Genomic DNA, 24,247 nt, shown 5'->3' on the forward strand with positions numbered 1-24,247 from the left:
TCCAACACTATTTTTTGTCACTGTTCCTTTCCAGTGGTTCCTTTGATCACGTGGCTGAAGAAACGAAGGTAGAGACTTTAATGGGAGTAGGATGCATTTTATTTTTTCCCTTCTGCATTTTTTCCCTTCTGTTTTCCTCTTTGCTTATGATTTCTTTCAAATACTTCCCTTGCAGGACACCAGTGGAGGATCCCATCCTGCTCTGGGCTGCAGCTCCATGTCTAGGGGCAAGTGAGGCTGGGATCTTTTATGGACTCTTTGGGCTGGTTATGTACTTCCAGCCCACCATGAATCTCCTATTCATCTCTGCAGAAAATCCTACATAGTAAATACATCATTCTGACTCTTCCTCCAGCCTCTCATTAACCTAATGGCTTAACAATACAAATTATAGACACACAAAAGAATTTGCCACAGCTATTCAACATATTAAAACACTGGACATATGCTGCAGCAAAAGAAGGTTAAAAGTGCAAAACCACATCAAAACAGTATAGCTTGTTTCCTGACTAAGCAGTGAGGTATCCAGTCAAACACAGAACACTTCACAAAAGGGATTGACTGATTTTTTGCTAGGTTAAACACATGGCAAAACAAGCCCTAAAAGCTCACTAGCTGCTTCTTTTGGCTGGCTTTGGAAGAGATGCTAAAAACTCAGAGACCAAACCAGAAAAAGCACTTTGACTGACAACCTTAATTTGCAGCTGGAGCAATCCCAAATGCTGTCTTTAAGGAAATTCAATATTTTTAACAGATGTCCTTAGACTGTTTCAGGGTATTATTAAAAAATATTTGGAAATCCTTTTAGATTTTAAAAGGCAATTTTAAAATAATGCATCACAGTCGGTGTTTTTGTAATTCAGATGGTCAAACGGAGCTTGATTTGATCCTGTGGATTCAAACACTTCAAACAGTAAGTGCAAGTGAAGCTTGTGGAAATAATGGAAATGGTGAATTTCCTGCAGGCTTGACAAAGTAATGGGAAAAACTAACATATTAAAGCTTATGCTTTAATATTTCCAGGGTGGCAAGAAGTAGCCCGTGTAAAAGCCACGGAGAGCACCATTTTCCTGCTTAACTGTACTTTTTGCTGACATTAGAGAAAGCAAAACTGCACTATAACAGCTGGGCTGTCAGAGGGCAGTTGACTTTTTAACCCTTACTCTGTCAGTTTTGGTCAGTTGATACAGATGTCCTTAAATTACTATCCCTGACCCAGTTTTGCATGTTGCCATATGAACTTGCTCATGGGGACTGGAGCATCTCTCTTTTGAGGAAAGGCTGAGAGAGCTAAGTTTGTTTAGCCTGGAAAAGAGATGACAGAGAGTGGAGCTTATCAACACGTACAGATACCTTAAGGGTGAGTGTGCACGTCTTTCCCCCACTCCTGCCTTGAGAACAGAAACTCCTTTGGGGAGCACCTCATGCTTGAGAACCTTGGAGCTGCCCCCATAAAACAGAGAGGAACAATTCAGTAAAAAAACGTCAGAATCGGTAACCAAGGAACTGGCACCGCCGTGAATCACAGCAAAGCTCACCAGGACACTGTACAGACACTGTGCACCTATGGAAAAGCAAACAGATGAAACACTGGACAGCATCTATCTTTGGCTGTGAAGAAGACAAACTTGGGAGTATCTAGTGAACTGCGTATCTAAGATCCCACCTGGAAGACCAGCCTGGCCTTGACCTATGACAAGAGAACATCTAGACTGCATGCTGAACTTGCAAGCCAACCGTTACTGTTTCTATTTATAAAGTAAACCCTGTAGCTCTTCCTCCTCCTCTTTCTAATCTAGCTCACCACAGCAAGAAAAGGATTTTGCACAGAAGCCTTCTAGCACCAAAAACATTAATCATGTAGCTAAATCCCTAGGTGTTAGATTGAAAACATCCCTTAGTATGATTTGAACTTACTTTTTGTTTTTAATCACTGAATCTCTTTTGATCTTGATTTTGTCCTTCAAACAGTGTAATATAATGTTAACGCAACTAAATTCTTTTTCAGTAAAACTTCTGATTTGACAATATAAGCTTTTCACAGAATGAAAGCAGACCATACATGGAATTGGCAGCAAACAGATTAAAACAAATGCTACAAAATGCCCCTGAATGCACTATATTTGTGCCTAAAAATGATCACTTTTAGGGAGGAGGCAATAGGTCCAGCGCAGAGATAACAAAATGCAGTCTGCATCCTCTTCTTCCAGGAAACAAATTATTCAAAAGAGCAATGAGCCCAGATCATGTAACCTGGATCAGTAACAGAGCTGATGCAGCCCTGACCTTCAACTGACACTTAAAGACATGAAAACAGTATCATGAGCTAACTTCAGGTGCTGTGTTCCAACGATACTTTACATTGCCATGAAGCTCAGATAACACTGTGGTCCTACCCAATGTGATGTATTTTAATGGCATAGACAGTGCACATGCTGGAGTTTTAATTATTGGAGTTTTACATCCAGTATGTTGTATTAGATTATAAATGGCCATGCCAATACTCCCCCCCCAGCATTTCTTGAAGTTAATTTTAATAACAATAGAAACAAAATATAAACTTCCCAGCGCTGCATTAAAGAAGTTACATCTCTGACTCTTTAAAGTGCAAAGAAGGCAGGTCTGCGTTGTGAGATCTATATGACTGGGTTCTGCTCTTGGATAGCTAGCCAAGGGGGTCTGTAGCCTTTAAAGTAATTTATTTCTGGCAATCTGTGAGTTTCTCTCTTTAGAAGAATACCTGTAATAATCTCATGAACACGGTGCTTTGAGAGAGTGGCTGCATCTACAAGATGCCTCATCAGCTGCTTTGCAGCTGAAATTCTTCTGAAAATTAAATTACACCATGTCTGCTGACATTACAAACACCACCAAAAAGACTTCCAAGACATTACATCTGCCTCGACTTCTCTGCTCTTTTCTTTTTTACTTCACTGACTTCTGTGGAAAACCACAGATGACTTGAAACTGACAGACATACACATAAAAATAAAATGCAATTGTGCATGTTGGAGTTTTATTCAGTATCCATGGGGGTAGGAAAACTGGATTTGTAATGTCTGAAGGCTGCTGCACATTCACAAAACTTTCTGTATCGATAGGACTGAACTGAGCATTATTGGCTTTGGAAAAAATCCGATGCGTTAAAGCATGCTCAGCACCAGGAGTCCGCTGGCAAGATACCCTGAGAAAAAACAGCTGAGAAACAGCTGAAATGAAGAGAACAGCACAACTTGTAAAATACTTCTGAAAACACTTCACGTCCTTCACTGCACTCAGAGTTCACCCAAAGATGTTATACTGGAGTTGGTTAAATGTGTGCTGATGATTAACTTTGCACCACTGGGGAATGGCTCTCCCGAACTAAGAAGGACTCGAGAAAATGTAATGCTCTTAAACAAGAGAACAGCAGCCCCAGGTTTTCAGCACGTTGATCACTACGACCAGTAGAAATCAACCAAGTATTCAATAAACTCTTCAATTTACTTGAATTCTCCTGCAGAAATACCGAACAGCAGATGCTGCTCAATGGCAGCTTGCACTGATCTGATCCTTGGCTATAGGAGGTGTTGTAGCAGTGGGACTATGGATTTGTGCTGAGTTATAGCCTATTTTCTGCCTCGGGCTATCCTAGTTATGGTCAGACTCCAGTGGTGACAGATCTCCTGCTGAAGAGAACACACTGTAGAAAAGCACAGGACCATAGGGGAGAGGGAGAGAAGAGAAAAGAGCTCTGCTGGAGTTTAAAATATTCTAAATCATCCAATATATAGCGACTCCACTGCTCATAACTTTTACTCCAGACAAGTGTGCAGACCTCTGTTCATGTGTTTTCATTTTTATGGCCTTTCTGGTACACCTACTGCCTGCCTTAAACATCTTTTAAAACTGTTGGTAAATCATACCTCACTATCTATAAAATCCACTTGAAGACAATATTAAGATTATACAGAACTAGTAATTTCCGAGTTACTTTCTCATACTACCAACGCTACTTGGACCATAGCACAACCAGATACATTTAGGAGCTAGGTTAGTTAGTGACGCCAATACACACTTACGAGTACATGTGGATAATTCTTAAGAAAGCCACAATAATATTTTCCGAAACTCTGAACGCAGCAAAGACATTTGGGTTCTACAATGCTCACAGAACCTTTTAGGCATTCTGTTACTGCACTGCATAATGCCAAGTTATATATCCAGGTATTTTTCTCCAAGAAGGCTAATAACATGGGTATCTCTGAGCATCACTTTGAAATTATAGCTTTCCTTTGCTGCATGTCATGGATCGCTTACTCCTTGTATTAGATTATAAATGGCCATGCCAACTTACGTACAGCATGAAACACAGGCAAGATCCTAGCAGAGGCCTCTGATATTACAGAAATTCAGTTGGTGCTAATAAGAAGGAGGGAAAACATTTCCATCTGTTTGGATCAGGGGAAAGAATTCATGTCTCTGATTCATCTGCATCCATATGCTGATATGTAGACAATACTTACGGATGCATAGACATATTGCGAGGTAGCCAGCAATAGAAACCAAATCAATCACAGATCACAGCATGTGATTTGCCTAATTATGAGTAATACCTCACATTTTTTATCTACGCAAAAAGCACTTTGTGAATGAACAGATGGCATTGCTATGGGATGGCACCATCCTCGACAGTTGCAGATGCAGAGCATTTACACAGCACTCTGAAAAAATGACACAACACAAGCTGCTTCCTGGGAAAAAGATTCAAATTGAACAAGTGTCACCAAACAAAATACGTGTATTTATTGATGTTCTGAACTTATCTGATCCAGCCTCTCTCCTAAAATCAAATACATAGGCACAGGACAGGGAGTGATGCTATCTAGACATCATTAAAGTCTCTTAGATAGAACTGCCACGTGAGCTGCCTAGCACAGAAGCAGAGATGCAGACCCAACCTGCAAACAATTTAAATCCACACAAGCAGAATCAATAGGAAGAAGCCCTGCAGAGAAAGCAATTAGACTGCAAAAGCAACTATATTACAGCACGGTTACGGCTGAGAGGCAGGACGCAGAAGTCCATCCTCACTTCTGTGATTACCCAGTGGAGTTCTTTCCAATGCATCTGGCCTGTGAAATGACAAGGTTCAGCCTGGACATGTTCCTGCAATCAAAGTGTTTCTGTTCCTGGGCTTCTACTGCAATTATAAGGCTCTTTTTTATGAGACCCGTCCTTCAGGTTTTGTGTGCTCCATAGGCAAATGAGGGTCTGTGCATCAGGAAGCAGGTTTGAAAGATTCAGTGTGCTCTCCTTTTCAATAGCTTCATGGGAATAATAATCTCATTTCCTGGATCTGCAATTATTTATTCACTGGAGACTGTGCACTTGCTACTGTACAAGACACAAAGAATAATCATCTGATTATGCCTGGTGATAGAAAATTCCGGTTTTCTATTCAAATTCTTGCCTTTATTTCTGGTTTGTCTGCATACTTTTTTCCTGAGCTGCTGTAAGCACACACACCGGTGTGACAGGTTTGGAGCAGATATAAAATGATTGATGAAAACCATATTTTGGCCTTGTTATGGGAATATTTATTGTAGAAATACACTCAGTTAACTCTGTAGGAGCATATCTGGGAAAATAGGAAGGACAGAAAAGAAAGGCTGGGCCCACAATTGTACCTCTGATACCAAAGTAATTTGATCTGCTTTAACCATGATACAGGGTTATGGAGTCACAGAAACATTTGCACAAAGTGGTTTTGAATTGCTTTCATCTAACCACTTTGTTTCTTCTGCTGAAATGATCAATACTCAGCTTTAAGAAGGATGCTCTGTTGGTCTACAGGACTAGAGAGAGGCTTCCCCGCAGGAATAAACACAGGGACCAAATTCTGACCTGCAGTGCCGTAACAGTTCATAAGTGAGTTAGTGTCAGACAGGAGCTGTCTCAGAGAGGAAGAATTGCAAAACTCCATCCATCTCGGAGGCTAAACATCTAACAGCCAAGGAGCTACTACACTTGGAAAGGTAAAATGACAGATGCAGCTAAGCATGTGACATGAAATTAGATTGATCTGGACTAAAGATACTAAATCGCGCTGGACATTGCTAAGCCAAAGACACGTACTTACAGAGATAACATGACAGCAAAGGTCTGATCACTGGGACAATTGCAAGAGCAGGAGTAGGGTGCTCTGTGCTGGGATTTGATTGTATCTTGTGGCTGCCATTCAACAGACACTCTTGAATGTGTGCTTCAGGGTGAAGAGAACACCACAAGGTATTGGCATGGTACAAGCTGATGAGCAAAAAAATACATCCCTAATCAACATCACTGGGGAGCTGGGGAGCAGCATTTCAAGAGATGCCAGGCTCACAGAAAAAGCAGCAGATGCTTTTTCCATGCTTGGAAGAAGACAGGAATGGTCTTTTGGGAAATGGTGAGCAATGGCAAAAGCAGCCAAAGAGATTCGCATGTGTGAAGGTAAAACAGAGCACAGGAAGGCACAGAAAAGCCAAGGACCCTGACTGCTCTTTGGGCAGTCGGCAGGGTGGCTCAGCCTGCTTGCCTCCACTTTTAAACAGAAGCATTTACCTCCTGATGCTTTTATTCCTGAAGTCCTTTCAAAACTCTGGAGGAACAAACTCTGCCAGTGAAGATGCCTGACCAGCGGTTCCTACCAGGAAAGGGCGCAGGAAGGGTCCTGCCTGTGTGTTCCTGTTCTACCCCAGCTAAGTTTCCCAGAATGCTGCATAATAGATAATGTTGCAGAAAGAAACAAAAAGCCTGCTGCTCTCACAAGTGTGTACCAACATCAAGGTTCATAATTTATAAATAACTGCTGGGATCTCAAGGAAACATACATAGCAAAAGTCAGTTTGCAGTAGGAGCTGGGGATTTCAAGAGGTAGCAGAACACAAGTGAAATATTTTGGCTTGAAGCAACAGTAAACATGAAATAGAAGGTGCTTCTCAAGCCATCAGCATTGCATTACATATGTGCCATTGCCCTGTGTGACCTTTACTTTATTTACACAGTGAAGGATGTTCTGCAAAAACCTGGAGGACACAGGCTCTGAACACTCCACCCCAGGAAGCATCAGAGGAAACATGTTCAAGTTCATCCCATCAACCCACCGTCTTCCAGCCATGGCTCTTTGGAAACCAAGTCACTAAATCAGCTCAGGTCAGTCACTTACTTGTGACCTTCTACAACAACCACTGCGTGCTTGGATTATAGATTATTTGGCCATTCACTGTTGTACACTGTGTGTACAACACAAGCAAATTTGCTTAAAGGGAAAGATGAACTGCTCGAAGGTGATGAACAGCTATGCCCACTTTGTACTTCTAACCTGCAGCGTATACCTAGGAAAATCATGACTTTAAGAAAAATAATGAGTCATTCATACTCTTACAGATCAACTTAGTCAAAACAAAGGCAAGAGCTTTTGGCTAAGGAGCTGAAAGCCTTGCTGGAAAGATAAGCTTTTTCTATCAGACAAATGACCTCTCTTTTCCCTTCAATCAACCTGACTGCTGTAATTTTACTTCTCTGCTTTTAAATATTGATGTCTTACAAAGCTTCTCATTGGAAAAAAAACATCTTACTCTATGCTGCCTTGTCAGATCACATCGAAGACTAAGGCTCAGCTTGCACTAGTACTTGGAAAAGAAGTCATTCCAGGCACTGTGAAGAGTGACTCAGTCAAGAACAAGCTTCTCTCCAAATCAGAAGCCATCAATTCATGATGCCATGAGCAGTATTTTGCAGCTGCTGCTGGTTTCTTAGCAGAGAAGCAGAACTCAGATGTTAACCACTTTCATTCATTAAATTATAGGGATGCTGGGGAGGGTCTCTTCATTAGGGACTGTAGTGACAGGACAAGGGGAAATGGGTTAAAACTTAAACAGAGGAAGTTTAGATTGGATATAAGGAGGAAATTCTTTCCTGTTAGGGTGGTGAGACACTGGAATAGGTTGCCCAGGGAGGTTGTGAGTGCTCCATCCGTGGCAGTGTTCAAGGCCAGGTTGGATGAAGCCTTGGATGAGATGGTTTAGTGTGAGGTGTCCCTACCCATGGCAGGGGGGTTGGAACTAGATGATCTTAAGGTCCTATCCAACCCTAACTATTCTATGATTCCATTCTATGATTCTATGCCCCATTAAATCCATCCCTTGTCTAAATCAAGAGAGAGACAATGGAATGGTATATTGTTTTGCTCAAGAAGAACTAGAAACAGGGCTTCAAGCTGTAGCTGGAAAGAAGGAGTAAGTAAGAAGCATAGATCACAAAAGCAATTTTCTAGCAATTGCCTAGTTTTAGACTAGAAATTAAGAATCCAGCAAAGTATCCTGCACCGAGAAAACAGGCAAATCTTGGCATGCATTCACTCACCATTTTCATAAAGAGACAGTGATTTGGAAATCAATTTTAGTACTGCTGTAGTTGAAATAAACTTTAAATAAAATCTTCCCTTTTAGACTATAAAGAAGAACTTTCCAAAGGAAGATGTGTGTCTGTCCTTGGAAGGGCTGTTTCTGGGGGAAGCTGGATGGCAGCAGCTGATGTTATCTGAAGAACCTGAGTGATGAGAAGGCAAAAGCTACGGATGTTTCAGCTCCACTTTTGCTCAGGGAAAATTTAAGTTTGGAAGTGAGGAATCTCCTGCTATTATATGTAAGGATGACAAACAAGGATCATGCCCTGATGGACAAACAAGGAAGAAATACTGTGAGCTGAAACACATCGAGTTTTCTTTCTGTTGCATAGGTTATTCTTTTTCAGAGAGAAATGAGAAACAGACTCCCTGCTAGCACTTTGTACAACCTGTCTTAGAAAATTTTAAGGCCAGACTGGAAGCAAACCTAGAAAGTTCACTGGACTCAGAATTACAGCAAATCAAGAGGAAATCAACAGATCTGTAACATTCTATAACAGAAAACCTGCAGGAAAAAATGAAAAAAGAAACAAACAAGAAAGGGCACCATGGAAAGTGTTCTCCTTCAGCCCCAAGAACAACTTCTTACTGTATTAGCTTTTGTTTGAAAATATCTGCCAGCTTTATCACCAGGCTCCTTTACACCTGGGGCATGGGATCTATGAAAATGAGCATGCACATTGGCACAGGATCCCTCATACCAATCTTAAGCTGCTGTAGGAGCAAACAAGCAAGCCGGTTTGCTCACCCTCATCCCTATCTGCTGTCCCACACTTTATCTACCTATTGACAACATAAAACCTTTTAGAGCAAAAGACAGTCTCTGTCCCCGTGTTTGTACAGAGACCAGCATGATGGATGCCTGCCAGTGGCTTTGCTCAACCACACACATGCAGTATATGTAGAAATTATAGGGCATGATCCAGCAAAGAACACAACATACGCCCAACTCTATGCATGTGAATAGCCTTACTGACGTCAATGAAATTACTTATGCCTGTAAATTATGCACATAATTAAGTATCTGGTTGGACCAAAGCCTAACTCAGTGATTCACTGACAGTCAGAATGCCTACCTCTGTGACTACATATATAGCCATTTTACTACACACATAGTGTCCTGCACTCCAACACTCTGCCATTAACGTTCGAGTGGGACTTTCCCTTGCTGAAAGATGCTGGTGTACATGTGAGCAGATGACCAGGCATCACCTCAGACAAACAGAAATCAAAAATAGAGATGTTCCAACCAGGCAGATGTTAACAGCCAAGGAAATCTCATTTTTCCTTTCAAAAGCAGCAAGTCACTTTTCTAAAGACTCTCAACCAATTTGCCCTAAAAGAACAGCAGCAAATTTAGAGTTGTTTTTTCCTGTGTTCTTCTTTCTCCAAATCCAGTATCTGTCATTTAAAAACTGAACAATCAGACAAACTCTTATAACTAGCATTGCAGCTGCTAAATGAAACGTGGAAGGTCTGTCTTTCCTTTCCTGTTGCAAATCAAAGAACGCACAAACTGACTGTCTGTAAAACCAATTGTGTGTGCCTACACTTCCTAACGACAGCATAACTTGCCTTACAAAATACGTAACTGTGGCTGAAATAGTTTTGATCAGCTGAAGAGTTGCAGGTGTTTGCTGCCCTATGGTAAGAAGATATGAAGACCTGTTCTTGAGGCTTCTTGGAAATATCAGAAAAACATTCTTTTTCTTTATAATTGGATCTTGTTATTTATCTTTTACTGTTTCCTTTGTCTATTTGTCTCTATCTTCTCTCTATCCATACTGTAAGAAGTTTTATTTCTTTTTCACTTTTAGTATTAAGAAGTTGGGTTTGTATTTCAGCCTCTCCAAAGCAGCCAGAGTCCTGGCTGTCAGCAGTGATGTCTAGACACAGTAAATCCTTAAGCTCAAGGCCTTTGCCCTTGAGACAGAAATGCAGCAGTATACGATTGCACACATTTTTCCCTGGGCAGTTTCCGGTGCTTTGTAAGGCTTACTTCTTTCTGAGGCTACAGCTTGTTAAGATAAAATTTGGATCAAGGTTTGACTTGAGAATTCAAAGCTACTCTATGACTATGTTCAATCCCATGGGCTGGGTCGGGTCAGCTGTAGTCAAGTACCAGCAGAGCTTCTCTTTTAACCTGTCCAGCAATAGTCAGCAACAGAAATCCCATGATCCATCAGATGACAGATGTGTCCCCCAATAAGCCCCCTGTGCTTTTTTGTTTTAAATATAAGCAAAATAAGTAAATATGGTAAAATAAGTACATAAACATAAAATAAACATAGTGAAATAAGGTAATGTATAGCTCCTGAAGGTTTAGAAGCCTGTAAGAGTACTGAGAAGCCACAATAAATGGCTACTTAGGAAGAACAAGCCTCATGGCATCTCAGTTAATTCATAGAGGTAACATTCAAATTCAAGATGCCAAACCAAACAGATGCTAGGAGAGTGGTGCATACCCAAGGAAGGCAAGAAACTACCTGCCAAATTCATTCAGCTCAGCAAATTTTAATTTCAACTTTAAAATCAATAATTCCACATATTTTCTTTTTCCTCTTGGGGGAATAAATTAAATCAAATGTGTATTCTATTCTTTTAGCTTCTAGTGCCTGCACTCCTGTCTCAAGGCTCATGACTCAATTGAAAACACGATGCTGGCTGATTATGCTGCAACATTAGTGCGGAAATACAGCCCCACTACAAAACTCAGCCCCACTGTCCTCCTCTTCCCAGATGAAATGCAGAAGTTTCTGGGATCACGGTAAAAATGCAATACAAAAGCTTAGAGACCACAGAGCACCCAGGCTTAGCCCAGCAGCTCACTTTGAGCTGTGATGCACATCACTTGTCTTTATGACCACAGAGTCCAGCTGCAAATGTTTAAAACTAAGAGGAGATGGGAATCGGATTAGAACAGCAAAACAAACACATGATGTGAACAGCTCCCCTCTCCTTACACAACCAGATCAAGCAGAGAAATTTCACCTGTCAAAGAGAAAAAGCCAAACACATTGGGAGATCATTTGGGAAATTCCCCATCTCCTTTATGTTCAGCTTCAGAGCTGTTAACTATTCCCCATGAATTCCACAGCTCAAACTCCCTCCCTAAAAGGTGAAAACCAGAGACTGCGAAGTGCTTATTCAGTTTAGGGGTTCAGGCACTTCTGCAATGACCGCATCAGGTTTTCTGGACACAGAATCTCCACTGATGTTAGGGTATATACACACTGTTCCCAGACTTAGTTCAGAGGTGTACCCGTGATGAAAATATAGACAAAAGCTGAGGTAGGTAGCCCACTTGGCACAGCTGATTGACTTTAATAGGTGTTGATTACACTGCTCATATTGCATGAAATTAAAAAGCTTACAAATGTTATGAGCCATTACCCTTCCATTTAAGAGAGCTTATGACAAGTTAGCAACATTTAATGAAATCCTTTTCAAAATGCCATAGGCAGAGCCTCCACGAGATTTTGCTTTGAAATGCAACTTGTGGAGTTATTTCAAAGTTTGTTTACTTCAGAGCTCCCTCTCTTGCTCTTCTTTGGGATACTGGGATTTTGCAGCTGGTGGGATACTTCAGCTCCCTGTTGTGCTCTCTGTTCAAGCCACGTAACACCTGATCATTAGATAAACAAAGGGGAATAAACAAAGCAAGATTTAATTCTGGTGTTATTGGAAGTACCCCTTCAGCCAGCCTAAAAAAACCTCCTTCAAAACCCAAAGCTGAGAGATTTCAAGCCAGTTTTACTATGAAAGTAAAGGGAAATGTTTTCATAGTTGCTGTAAAATTTACTTAAACTTCCACCTTTTCAGCACACTGGAAATATCACAGAGCCACTGCCTCCAAAGTGCTGGGGCAACCAAGGTGCAGTCTGAAGTAGGCTTTCTGGATTTTATTGCTTAAGAATGAAATTTATTAAGAGGAGAGCATATCAGTTTTATAAATCCCATTCGACCCTCACAACCTACTGCCATATGCGGACTCAAATCTGCTTTGGATGGCGATGGCAACACCATCCCTACATCAGGTGAGGAGGCTTCTGACAAAATGATGCCTTTTGCAACTTGCTCAGCTGCTTCTGTTTGTTTTTTACTGTTTGTCCCGCTGATTGCCAGCTCTCCTCTCTGTTGATAGCTGTCAGGCAACCAGGACTCAAACTGACCAAACTGAGAGAGACATTTATAGCAAAAGCACACTAGAACAGAATCTAACAACAAGGTTATCTGGAGCGGTGCCACAGCGAATGCTTAACAAGCCCTATAGGGAGAGTAAGAGCTTGCCAGACACAGCTGCAAGAAGCTTGCAGCAACCTTGTTCTTCTTTTTTCCTTTAATTATCAGGGCTTTTAAACAATATTTTAACATCTGCTGCCAAAACTCAACCAAGGAGCAGTAAGCTATGAAGATGCACTTAGAGGAAGCAACATGCTTCAGAAGTCGACCTCAGATAGTGTGAGTTTTTTCTACACAAAGCTGCAATGCACCTGAACTGCCCCAGAGGCCAATCCCAGGGGATCAGCATCTCTTTAAGAGCTGCCAGGAGCTCTTACAGGCTTGTCTGTATCGTGAAAAACAAGAAGATTCCTCTCTTCTTTGAAGAATCGATCACTGAGTGAATAGTTAAACACTGGGAGAAGTAATGGCCAAAGAGGTGGTGGGAGTGTGTAGGGACTACTAAGTGACAGCAGTACTGTGAGACAAGCTTCACTTCCACCATGTGATGGTTTCAGTGAGCATGCTGAAATCCTGAGGCACTTTGCTAGACCAAATAATCAGGAACTAATTCAATATCCTTTTATTGCTCTGTAAACTCTGACAAAGGAAGAAAACGAGTTATTCTGTCTTCTTCCTCAAAAATGTAGCAGCCTTTTTTTCATGCTATCTAACTAAGCCTTTATTGAAAGCTGGATTTCTACTACACAATTCGAGCATCATACAAAGTTGCAATTATCTTGCCATCTACATTGCCTTTCCTCATGGGTTAATGTAGCCTTTTAATCCAAATTGGTATGTTATATTGCTTAAAAATATGTATTTATGGCCATGGGCAGGTATGCCTCATTGTGGGCACATGTCACTGTTTAATCCAAATTCATGGTTTATTGTTTTTCCATGAGTATTTTTAGCTCTGAGGCAGGTAGACCTGCAGCGCAAACAATACAAAAGAATACATCCATTATGGAACTGCTTCTGTGCTTTAAAATTATACCACTCTGCTTCCAGATCCGGGACAAGTACATTGGCAAAATAATTATTTATCACTCTTAAAAGCTTCCTTTAAGATTTTTATCATTCAAATAATGGCTGGGAAAATACGGACTATATAAAATATACGGAGTATATTTTATGCGCTTGCTAGTCTAACTTTTATGCTGAGGAGAACTTACTAAACACCTAAAGGGAACGGCAGTTACCAGCCCTAATTCACAACTGATTAATTTAGTCCAAACCCTGAATTTTTTAGGCCGAACAGATGCCCTTGCATCTGCCACTTGCACGTAGCCACTAGTTATTTCATACAGCTTCCAATGCGACCGTTCCAACACTTTGAACGAGGAGGCTGCTCTCAGTTAGGCACTCACGGGCACAGTGAGTAGGATACGGACCTCTAACATAAATAAAATAATAATAATAATAATAATAATAATGATAAGACACTGTACTTTGCCTCAGGCTTTTTTTTTTGGGGGGGGGTGGTGGTGTATAGGAGTCTTGTTTTAAATTCTTTTTTCAGTTGATTAAAAATAATGGGTAGCAAACCTTCAACATGAAACCAGCAAAATACAATAACAGATCTCTTTTAAAAAACACTTAAAACCACCTCCAAATCTGTTCAGTGAATTTTGCCATTGCTTATACCTGTGCAGCAACAGAATAGCTCAGAGCTCCCCCAGACAGCAGAGGACAGATAAGAAGGTTGGTGCCCACGTTTCCGTCCGTGTTTCCACACCCAGCCATCAGTATGAGTCTTCAAGAGCTGAATGGCAGGACCCCAGTCAAGAGGTTTATACTGCAAAAAATCTTTGCCAGGCAAATTCATACTCTTGTCTTTAAAATGATTCAGGGTAAGAAAATCGAAACCCAGGCGCAAACATTTGCAAACTGAGGTTTATTTTTTCTTTCTATGTACTTGAAGTGAACATCGAAATGGCAAAAGCATCCCAATCCTATCATGACAACGTCTTTCTCTGCTTCCTAAAGCTGAGATTATCATCTCATTGGCTGTCACACAGCTCCTGAGAGAATTCACTTGATTTTCCTGTATAATCACAGCACAGGATTTTATTTCTGTTGTTAGTGGAATGGAAAATGCACATAGCCTGCTCTCTCTCTTGCCCCTTTTAAGTTACTTACAGATCTGTATGTCACAAGCTTTAGAACACTTCAATTGCACTAAGACAGCTAAATCTGTGCTCACTGTAAGTTTCAAGCAAGCTGCTTGTTAGCAGCTCTTCTCAACAAAGGCAGGAAAGTTTCCAGCTTTATATCTCTACTCAAATTCAGACAATGAAGACCGAAGACCACAAAACTGTTGCCATTGCTTTCCAGCACATAAAATTAACAATTTGTGCCGCTGCGTACAACTTTCAGTCGAAGTTTGTCTGATTTATAAGCAAACAGATGGTTCATACAGTAGTCCACAATAAATTACAACAGTTAGAAAGACAGCTACATTTTGAGAGTGACAGTGCAGCTGAGCTACAGATAGGTTTATAGATGACCCTTCCAATTTCTAATAATCTCCATAATTCATGTGCAAGTAAAGAAACATGAGCATTCTTAACGCACCTTCTTGACTAAGTAAAAATCACTTTTATTTACACAGGCAATACTTCATGGTCCAGTTAACTTCTTAATTAAAGGCAGCAAGATGTTCATGTTCCATGCAAGTGGCATGGAAAATATTATTTAGTGTGCGGTATGTTCAGCTGGGAGTTTAAAATGCTCTGAACGCTCCTGGAAAAGGGAATGCACCTATCTCATTTATTTAAAACAAAATTACAAGGGTGCAATAACTGCTACCACAATTACTATTCATTAATCTCAAGATAAACTTTAACCTCATGCAGTAACAAGGTTAGGTTCTTTTAAAATCTCTGATGCTTAGAGACAGGCTCCTAATCCAGGAAACACTACAAAACCAGTATTACTGAGCCAGGACTAGGATGGGGAAACAAGAAGAACAGAGACCCTCATTACATGAAGAGAGAGGGATTTAGAGGGTCACTCTTGAATGGGTAAGTGAAAAGGAAAGCAAGTCTGGGCAGTGTCATCCCTAGGAAACGAGGCAGCAGTGGTGCAGAAAGAAAGTGGCTGGAAGCAATTTTAAGAAGCCAGTTCATGTCTGTGATTTTAATGGCCATTTCTCCAGCACAGGTCTGAACCGCATCAGTCCAGTCCCTCTGCTAACATTTTTGAAGGGACTCCCCAAAAGATGTCTTTGTTGGGTCGTCATCAATTGCATGCCACAGTATGACAGATTCAGCTCTTCTTGGTGTAATTTCCCTTGCAATGAGTTACCTTCCAAAAGGAGCACAGCTACAAGCAACTGGTCTATCCAGAAAGTGATGAAGGGAGCAGTGCCTACCATATAGACCTCTTTAAGGCACCCAGTCTCTTGGGATGATTTGAGGACTTTTCCTCCTCTCTAAACCTTGGTCTTCCTGCCAAATTAATTTTGGAAAAAAAAAAAAAAAAAGGAAAAAAGAAAAAAGCATCCTCTTTTAAGTGGAAAATCCAAAACTATCTTTAAACCATAAGGCACAGCTGCTAGGAAAGCAAGTGTGTGATTTTAGTTACCACCTTCCTGGGACTTAAGAGATGCTGCGGAGAAGAAGAGGCACCAGTGACAAATTCAGGCTTTCAAGAATTATCACAATTCATGTTTTGGAGATATTTTGGCAGGGATTGCCCAGCTCTGCCTGCAGCAGAGCAGCATGGGGACCAGCACTGAGACACGAGTGAGAAAACCCACTACATGAAGGTCATGGGACAGCAGTCACTTACACTTAAAGCAATTTTTCCTGTGCCATTTCCATGCAGCACAAACACCCCTTCATCTACTACAGAGAATGACAGTGAAATTCTATTTGTTGGGGTTGCCTGTGAAAGTTTTCTATAAATAACCAGCATCTGAAGGTCTTTATGTAAAACCATTTTCTATTATCATACACAACTCTTCAGTTGTTTAATTAAACATGTGAAAAATATTTTATGTCAGCTTATTTCCGTGATGCTCTTTATTTTACCAGTATTTGTCATCTTGTTTCTGTTACACTTTGCATATTTAAAGCCACATTACACACTTGTGGAAACCCAGAGAGGATTACTATGGAATTAGTACAATGTTCATCTGTTACTGAGTGCTGAGTTTGGCACTTTATTTTAGCAATATTCATCAAGTTCAGGAACCGCTAGCATGCTTTCCTCCAAGAGAATACTGCCTTATACTACAGTTCTTTGCAAAAACAAAGTATTGATTATTTAATAGTATTTATAAATATTCCATAACTATCAACCTTTGATTCACTGCAACCCTTGTATTTACTTACATGAGCAAGGGAATTTGCTTACAAGCAAATTCACACACAGCACAAGAAAGCAGAAGTTGATTGAAATCAATAGTATTGCCCCTGTCGCTCCCCATCCCCAACAGAAATTCCAACATTATCGTGAGCATCCTGAAAGCCAACACAGGCTATGCCAGTTTAACTCCACTGAGAAGTCAGAGAAACTATATATATGGTTTATGTAAATATATAGTTAATACAGCATCTACTGAAGCCAGGAGGGATGCTCCAACTCACTAGCCTGTAGATCAGACCTTCTGGCTTGCAGCAAGATCCCTCTCTGACTAGCAGCAAAAAAAAAAACCTGGAGGAGGGATAAATGAAGGAACATACAGGCCTCACAGTACATTTCTTGTTCCTTGCATTCATTAAACTGCCAATGGTGTGGAAACCATGAAATGGTTTCATAATCTCGAGATGGGGACACCTTTTGTCCCCCTGGCCATATTAAAATGTAGATTAATATGATAATATCAAAACAGCAAACTCCCCAGTAGCAAGAAGTAGCTCTCAGATCTCTTAGTAATCAAATATTATTTCAAGCAATCTAACTAGAGAAAAAGAAATGTATGTATCAGTTTGTCAGTGTATTTATCAAACTGAGTGCTGCACCCTTCCCACACATTTTACATTACAGTGTCTATGGCATGTAAGGTTCTGCACTTCTGTTTTAATTCAGGGATGAAAATGCTAATAGATATGAACGCTTTCTTAGCAACTTTTATTCCTAAATAATTATCCATGTTTAAATCAATTCCTAGCTATCTTACAGAGGTTACAACCTTCAATAATTAAATTGGATAGTCTATTGGCTGTTGTGTTGATTATGCTACAAGTTCCAATTCCTACAAGAGCACTGAAATGCTGAGATAAAGGGATGTTAACTTTATTTAATTAGCTATCTGCCATTGTTATCAAAGTGGAAGGTTGGCATCTGACTCAAATTAACACTCTGGATCAGGAAACAAGACAGATGACATCTTCTGAGAAAGATCCTGGACACTCTCTGTTTCAGTTATTTTAAAGCTGCTCAGGACAAACAGGATTGCATTTGAAAGAGCAAAAGTCACTGACAGTCAATGAAGTGCTCCTATGAAAATGTTATTTCAATCACACTTGGGTTCTTTCTCATTTTCAATTGTTAACATCCTTGCCACTTCTGTCAAGCAGTCTCTCTTCTAGCAGCACTGAATTTTAACTGCACATAATTTTAAAACTCAAAATGAAATAGGACTGAGCACATAATACAAGTTCCTTGTGTCTGCTAAGAACAGATCAGGTCCTTGTGCCAAGGCATCAACTCTGCTCCCTAGTTAACTCCCTAGTTAAACATGAGCTGGATTTCACAACTGCCTGCCATCCCTCCATCTTGGAAACATTAGGTCTCTCATTTGAGGGTTGTTTGTCATTTATCTTGAAAGGAGACAAAAGGACAATCTGAAACCTCAGTGGTGCTGGAAGCATTTTAAGTGTGGCTTGCACAAACTAAACCCACATATATCAACTTTGCAATGCCCAGAGGATATAGTATCCAGATGAAGTCCTCAAAGGACACTCACAGTCTCACTCCCCAAATTACATTCGTATAGAGTGGCCTAAGGAATTTATCCAATAAACACACCACTTTGACACTTCATGGTTTCTTACAGTTAGTGCTATAGAAATGAGCTTACTCCTTTCCCAACAACTTACTGGTCTTGACCGGATTTCTTTGGCGTAGAGAGGTTTCAAGAATTCTGAATCTCCTTCAAGCTTTAGACCCTTTTCTGTGATTCTCAGGTTCCCCATTCCATCCTAAAACACAGAAAACAGAAACAAAACAACCCCATTAGTTACAATTACTAAAATCACCAGGCTGCCAACAGCTGATTTTTTTTTTCCATAGCATGTAAAAGTACTGGCAGGCACTACAGAATGCAATTACTTGCGTTATCCTTTTAGTTCTGCTTCTGTGAAAGAGTATTCTATTCAGAACAATCTCCAGTGCCCCCCAGTAAATGAAAGATGCTCTTTTAAGCTACTCATCTCTAGCCAAAGAGATGCAGCGATGCTCTGTGTTAACAGGAAACTGTTGACTGTAATATTCACTGGCTAACTATATTAATATAACTTCACATTCATAGCAAAACCACATAAAGGCTATGTGATTAATTCTACTGAATTCCATATAGAGAATATGTGATTAATTCCACTGAACCGACAAAATAGGGTTTGGCTATGTAGGAGTATTGCAATAAAATGTGGGCGAAAACTTAACCCCAGTTATTTGGAGAAACCTCTGCAATGCATGGACTCTTTGGTGGGATCAGCCCTTAGAGCAAAATAAGGTGGAAACCTGTTGATTAGTTTCCAGTCTCACAGTCTTTCCATAGGTTCTGACACTGTTAAGATGCAACACGCCTTCACTGGAATATGTATTTATGCAAATATTTGCTGTGGGAGAAGCAATGATACTACAGGGATATCTTTCCAAGAGACTGCTCTCAGGTGTTGGGCTAACTCCTGACTTTTTTCTCCTGCAGTGATCAGCTCAGGACTGGAACTCCTGCTCTGCTTTTGCACAGCCGAAGCACTTCCCAGTAACCTGAGCCTCCATATCCAAACGTTTGGGCCTCCTAAGTCATTACCATGCCCTTCGAGCAGCCACTGCAAAGTCCATTGGCCAGGCATTAAGTAACTGGTGTAATATGCGTTTCTGTCCTCTCTTCATCTGGATTTCATAGTTACAGCTATCAGTCCTCACCCTCCCCCCAGTCTCCACCACTCCCTGCACTTCCATGGCAAAAATCTTCTTGTCAAATGGCACCAAGGGCTGGCTGCAGACCTCCAGCAGATGACCATAAATAGTCTCTTTACTTTAGAAATCGTTTAGTTATGTGTGTCCAACATGTAATGAAACATTCGACAAACCGTAATAGCAAACACAATACATGTCAAAATTGCATACGAGTTTTTCATATATGCAATAGTTTATGCAATACGACAGGTATATGGATACACTGGCACAGAGCAGAATTGCACCAAACTGTATTTCACCTTTAACTTGTGAAAGTCATAACTTTTACAAAGATGAGGGATTTAGTTTCATGTAGGCCACAATTGCTTAGAAAGGGGTGTATGTTAAGAAACACAGTGTGGGTGCAGAACTGCACAGGTAAAAGTACAACCAAAACCACATCAAATTCAAGGTATTATTTCTAAGATTCAGGGTGATTGCCAAAGTCTGCCAGGATAGAGGTAAGTTGGGCTTTTTTCTGACAAGAAGATGGTCTGAAGAATACTTCTTAGCATAAACTTGACTGACATCACTGGGATTTGAGACTGATGCTAGCAAAAGCTATGTCTCCACATGTATAAATTAAGATTGGGAAATGAACAAGAACTGGGTAGGCAAGAACTGCTATGGCAATCCTCAAACATACCCCTTCAGGAATCTTTCCATGCCCCTCCTCCCCCCCCCCCCCCCCCCATTTCTCCAGGCTACAGAAGCAGAAGGATGATGCTGTATGATGCCTCAAGGATTCCACAATAAGGCAGGATACAATAATCACAAAACCTACATCAGCTGGAGGTCAGCGTGGGAAGGAAGTTGCAAGGAGGGACACACACATCAGCACTTCCAGGTAACATGATTCATATTACAGTAAGAGAGACATTGAAACCAAGAGTCATGTAGGCTACAGGATGGCAAGAGTAGTAATTTGGAGGAATTACTGATCTGTAAATATGGACATGCCATACAGACTCTACAGCATCTCATCATGCAATTTAGGGACTCACAGAGAAGGACTGGGCTGCCTTCTTAAGTGCTGGTAGGCAAGTCCTTAAACACTGAAGTTCAAATCAGAAGAGCTAACTCACAGTTGTTTGCGGGATTTTAGAGCAAAGGGATATGTACTTGGGTAGAAGATCAAGAGAGGACCAGGAAAATCCAGGAAAACTACATGCATTGGATACATGTTTTCTAATCCAGCTGCAAAAAATAAACCAGATCTGTCTAACTTCCTCTTCCTCCCATTACGTGTGCACCTCCAGCACTGGAAGAAGAATCACTGTCACTGAAGGTGAATGGCTAACCCAAACAGACCTGCATGAACTACTGACAAAAGGCATGGTTTGGAGGGATAAAAATCAAAGACATAGCCTGTCTCAGCAGTGACACTGGTCACTTGCCAGAGGTTCTCCTGTTCCAAGAAATGTTCCCAGCAAGTACCCTGCCAAGTGAAGACTGTTCTTGCCAGTGTGTAGTGTCTTATGAACAAAGGAAGTACCAAGCCTGGGGGACAAAGTACATCAAGAACACATTTGATATATAAGCAGGTGCACTCTCCTACAAAACCAGTATGTTGGAGAAAAAGAAGTACTTCCCCATGTTGTTGTTCTTAACTTTCGATCCTTCTCAACCTCCGATCCCCACTCCTTCCTCTCCTGTGACTGTCAAAACTAATGCGAGATGCACTTTCCTGGTGTTTGGAATTAGGATGCAATGCTTAGCACCGACTTACCACAATTAACTCTCTGTTGCTCATGTTTCTCAAGATTGAAGATAACAGCTTTTTGTAGTGAAAGTCTGGGTCAACAGGTGAAAAAACAAGCAAAGGTTGCAATGTGAGTTTAAAGTTAATGGGCATCCTGGCCTCATATAGGACCATCATTACTAAATCATACTTATTATTTCCCATTAGAAATAAATAAGCAGCTTGCAGAATTATATAGAAATCCCCAAATACAGATACACTAGAGAGAAATCACTGTATGAAAGACTACCTCACATATTGTTTTGGATAAAACATCTTTATCCTCCCTAAATTATACGGTCTAGTAACAAATAAATGTCATATTCTGCTACAGAGAATATATATGAAAGTTCCTGTGAAATTTCATGAACCGTGACCTATAAAATACAGCAGAAAGCTTCCCAGAGTGACAGACCACAAGTTTGTGTTAAACATTGTGTCTGTGATTGGTTTATAGCCTTATCTGCCACTCTATTGCTTATGAATAAAGAGAAAAAAAAAAAAGGCAGTATTGATTATTTGATACACGGACATGTAACAATCTTTGTTTCTCCCCTTTTTATTAGTAGGTGGCTCAGCAGTGAGTGAATGACTTTATTGTGCAAGCAACAAGCCAGCTTTGTGAGAGTGTCCAGGAGGCAGGCTCCAAACAGGAGGCAAGCTCCAAACAGGAGGCACGCTCCAAACAGGAGGCACAAAAGTTGGGACCTCTCCTTTACCATCTGCTTTGAATTATTTCCCTTTCTGGTAGGGCATGGTGAAAACTTTCACATCAATTTTATCATCTACACCCCCCCTCTTTTTATGCAATACCTTGTGATGGGTAGGCATAAAAATTTCTGTGCTATTGCTGACTGCTCTGTTTTGGAAAGGGATAGCAATGGTAAAATCCCAAGTAACATAAATGTCACTTTGGTGATGCTGAATGAGAACGGATTTTTTTTTTTTTTTTTGCAGTAGCTTGAGAAGCTATTCAGTTTTACAATCAATTACAAATGATGGTGTTAGTGTTAGGAGAACAGCCCAGCATTGCTGCTATCTGATCACCAAGGCTCCTGTCTGCTTTCTGGTCAGCAACGTGGCTATATAAGTGGGTAAAGCCTAGGTTCTTTCTATTTTCCTTTCTAACAGTTGTGTATTACTTTATTTTCTTTTTTAAATTGTACGGTTGGCAGCAGGGAGATTCAGTTAACAGAATACGAAAACTCAGCCAACTTAACCAAAGACTTGTAACAGTTGTGATAAATACCTGGAAGTGGTATTAGCTGCAGCAGACTGGACTGCTTACACACAGGAACAGGGGTAATTTTCAGTGGTATCTGCCATTCACTTATTAGATCAGGCTGGGCTCATGCCACAGCTTAACCTAGTCATAAAACAAGGTGGCGATAACATGTATTCACTATGGCCTTTCATGCCAAGATGCTTTGTTCCTTACAAACAATAAATTCAGCCTCACGCTCTTCTGTGCTCCCTCTCTTCCTCTGGCATTTCTGAACATAGAGGGAAATTTGCTGTTTACTGAGGTCTTTTTAAGGATTTTAGGGAAACAGATCCCCAGCTGTCTGTTGGTGATCACAAGCACGGGTAGCTTCCACACGCTTTTTCCTGCACCTCCATCCCTTCCCAGTTAGTCTCTGCACAGCAGGTAAGCATTTACTTTTTTTACTAGGAATAAACTGAAGTTATGTTTGGCAATGTCCTGTGGGAGAGAATTACCTTTGGAGACTGCTCATGTCAGATGGCTGAAACACTTGATTATTGTTGCTTGTATTATTGATTGCTGCACTCTGCATTGCTTCCAAATATGTGCAAGTTATTACACAGCTCAATACATTCGCAGTCAGAAAAACAACAAATGCAAGTGACCTGGTTTTTTCTTCCCCCACTGGGAAGATTTCTGTGCTGCTCTTCTACCTCTCACTTGATATTAAATGTTTCCAGATTCCCCAGATTTAAGGAAGGTATGTACCGACACACATCGTTGCCAGTTCTTCACAGCCTCAAACACCTACTTGTTCTAACAGGATCTGCCCTCCCTCCTCCTCATTTTCTTCAGTTAATTTGTCAGCTCAATAAAGATCCCAGCACCAGTCCTAGAAAGTTAAAGCTGGTTACACAGCACAGTCCAGAGCGACATACACTCCAGGGTAAGGAGACATGCTACAGCTTCTTCCTCTGAGAGAAGACCTTGTTTTGAGACCTCACATACAGACTCAGGTTTGTGCAGACAATAGAGAAAAATGAGCCAGCACAGTGTTACACAGTATATACGATCATATCCTGTATGCACAGATACAGGATTCAAAGCTTATGTATTGCCCTATGTCCACAACTGGCATTCTTCTCCCTCTTCTTCTGCCTGATCATTGACCTCAGATGTCCCTGTCAGATGTCTTACTGGTAGTGTTTTCGCTGTGCGCGGTAGGTAGATGTCTCAGCGTAGGATGGCTGTGCTGAGACATAGGTGGGTGAAGGAAGATGACCCAAAACTTCTTGCATCACTGTGAGACAGTATATATGCCCCCTCCAGGGAAGGAGGGAGACACAGATGAAGCACAGTCTTTGCACTAGACCAACATAATAAACTGCAAGATTAGCAAGCAGCTAACTTGCTGTTCCCTGCAGAAGGCTCCCTCCTGAAGCTGTAAGAAGACATCTCTGTATAATCTCTGGTGCTGCAGTCATCAGTCACATGGAGACATGGATTTGAATGAGTA

General features: G+C 40.8%; 1 protein-coding gene across 11 annotated transcripts in view; it reads right to left on the reverse strand.

Annotated features, from left to right (window-relative positions):
* The window catches only part of SGCD (sarcoglycan delta), a 396,287-nt gene that overhangs the window by 121,842 nt on the left and 250,198 nt on the right, over positions 1–24,247 (reverse strand). For all 11 annotated transcript variants that reach the window (XM_065691107.1, XM_065691103.1, XM_065691108.1 and 8 more), the window contains one exon: positions 18,703–18,804. In XM_065691107.1, the coding sequence (XP_065547179.1) occupies positions 18,703–18,804 (102 nt within the window). The remainder of the gene's footprint in view (positions 1–18,702; positions 18,805–24,247) is intronic.

This window comes from Lathamus discolor, chromosome 10, assembly GCF_037157495.1.
Source record: "Lathamus discolor isolate bLatDis1 chromosome 10, bLatDis1.hap1, whole genome shotgun sequence".
Taxonomy (NCBI): domain Eukaryota; kingdom Metazoa; phylum Chordata; class Aves; order Psittaciformes; family Psittacidae; genus Lathamus; species Lathamus discolor.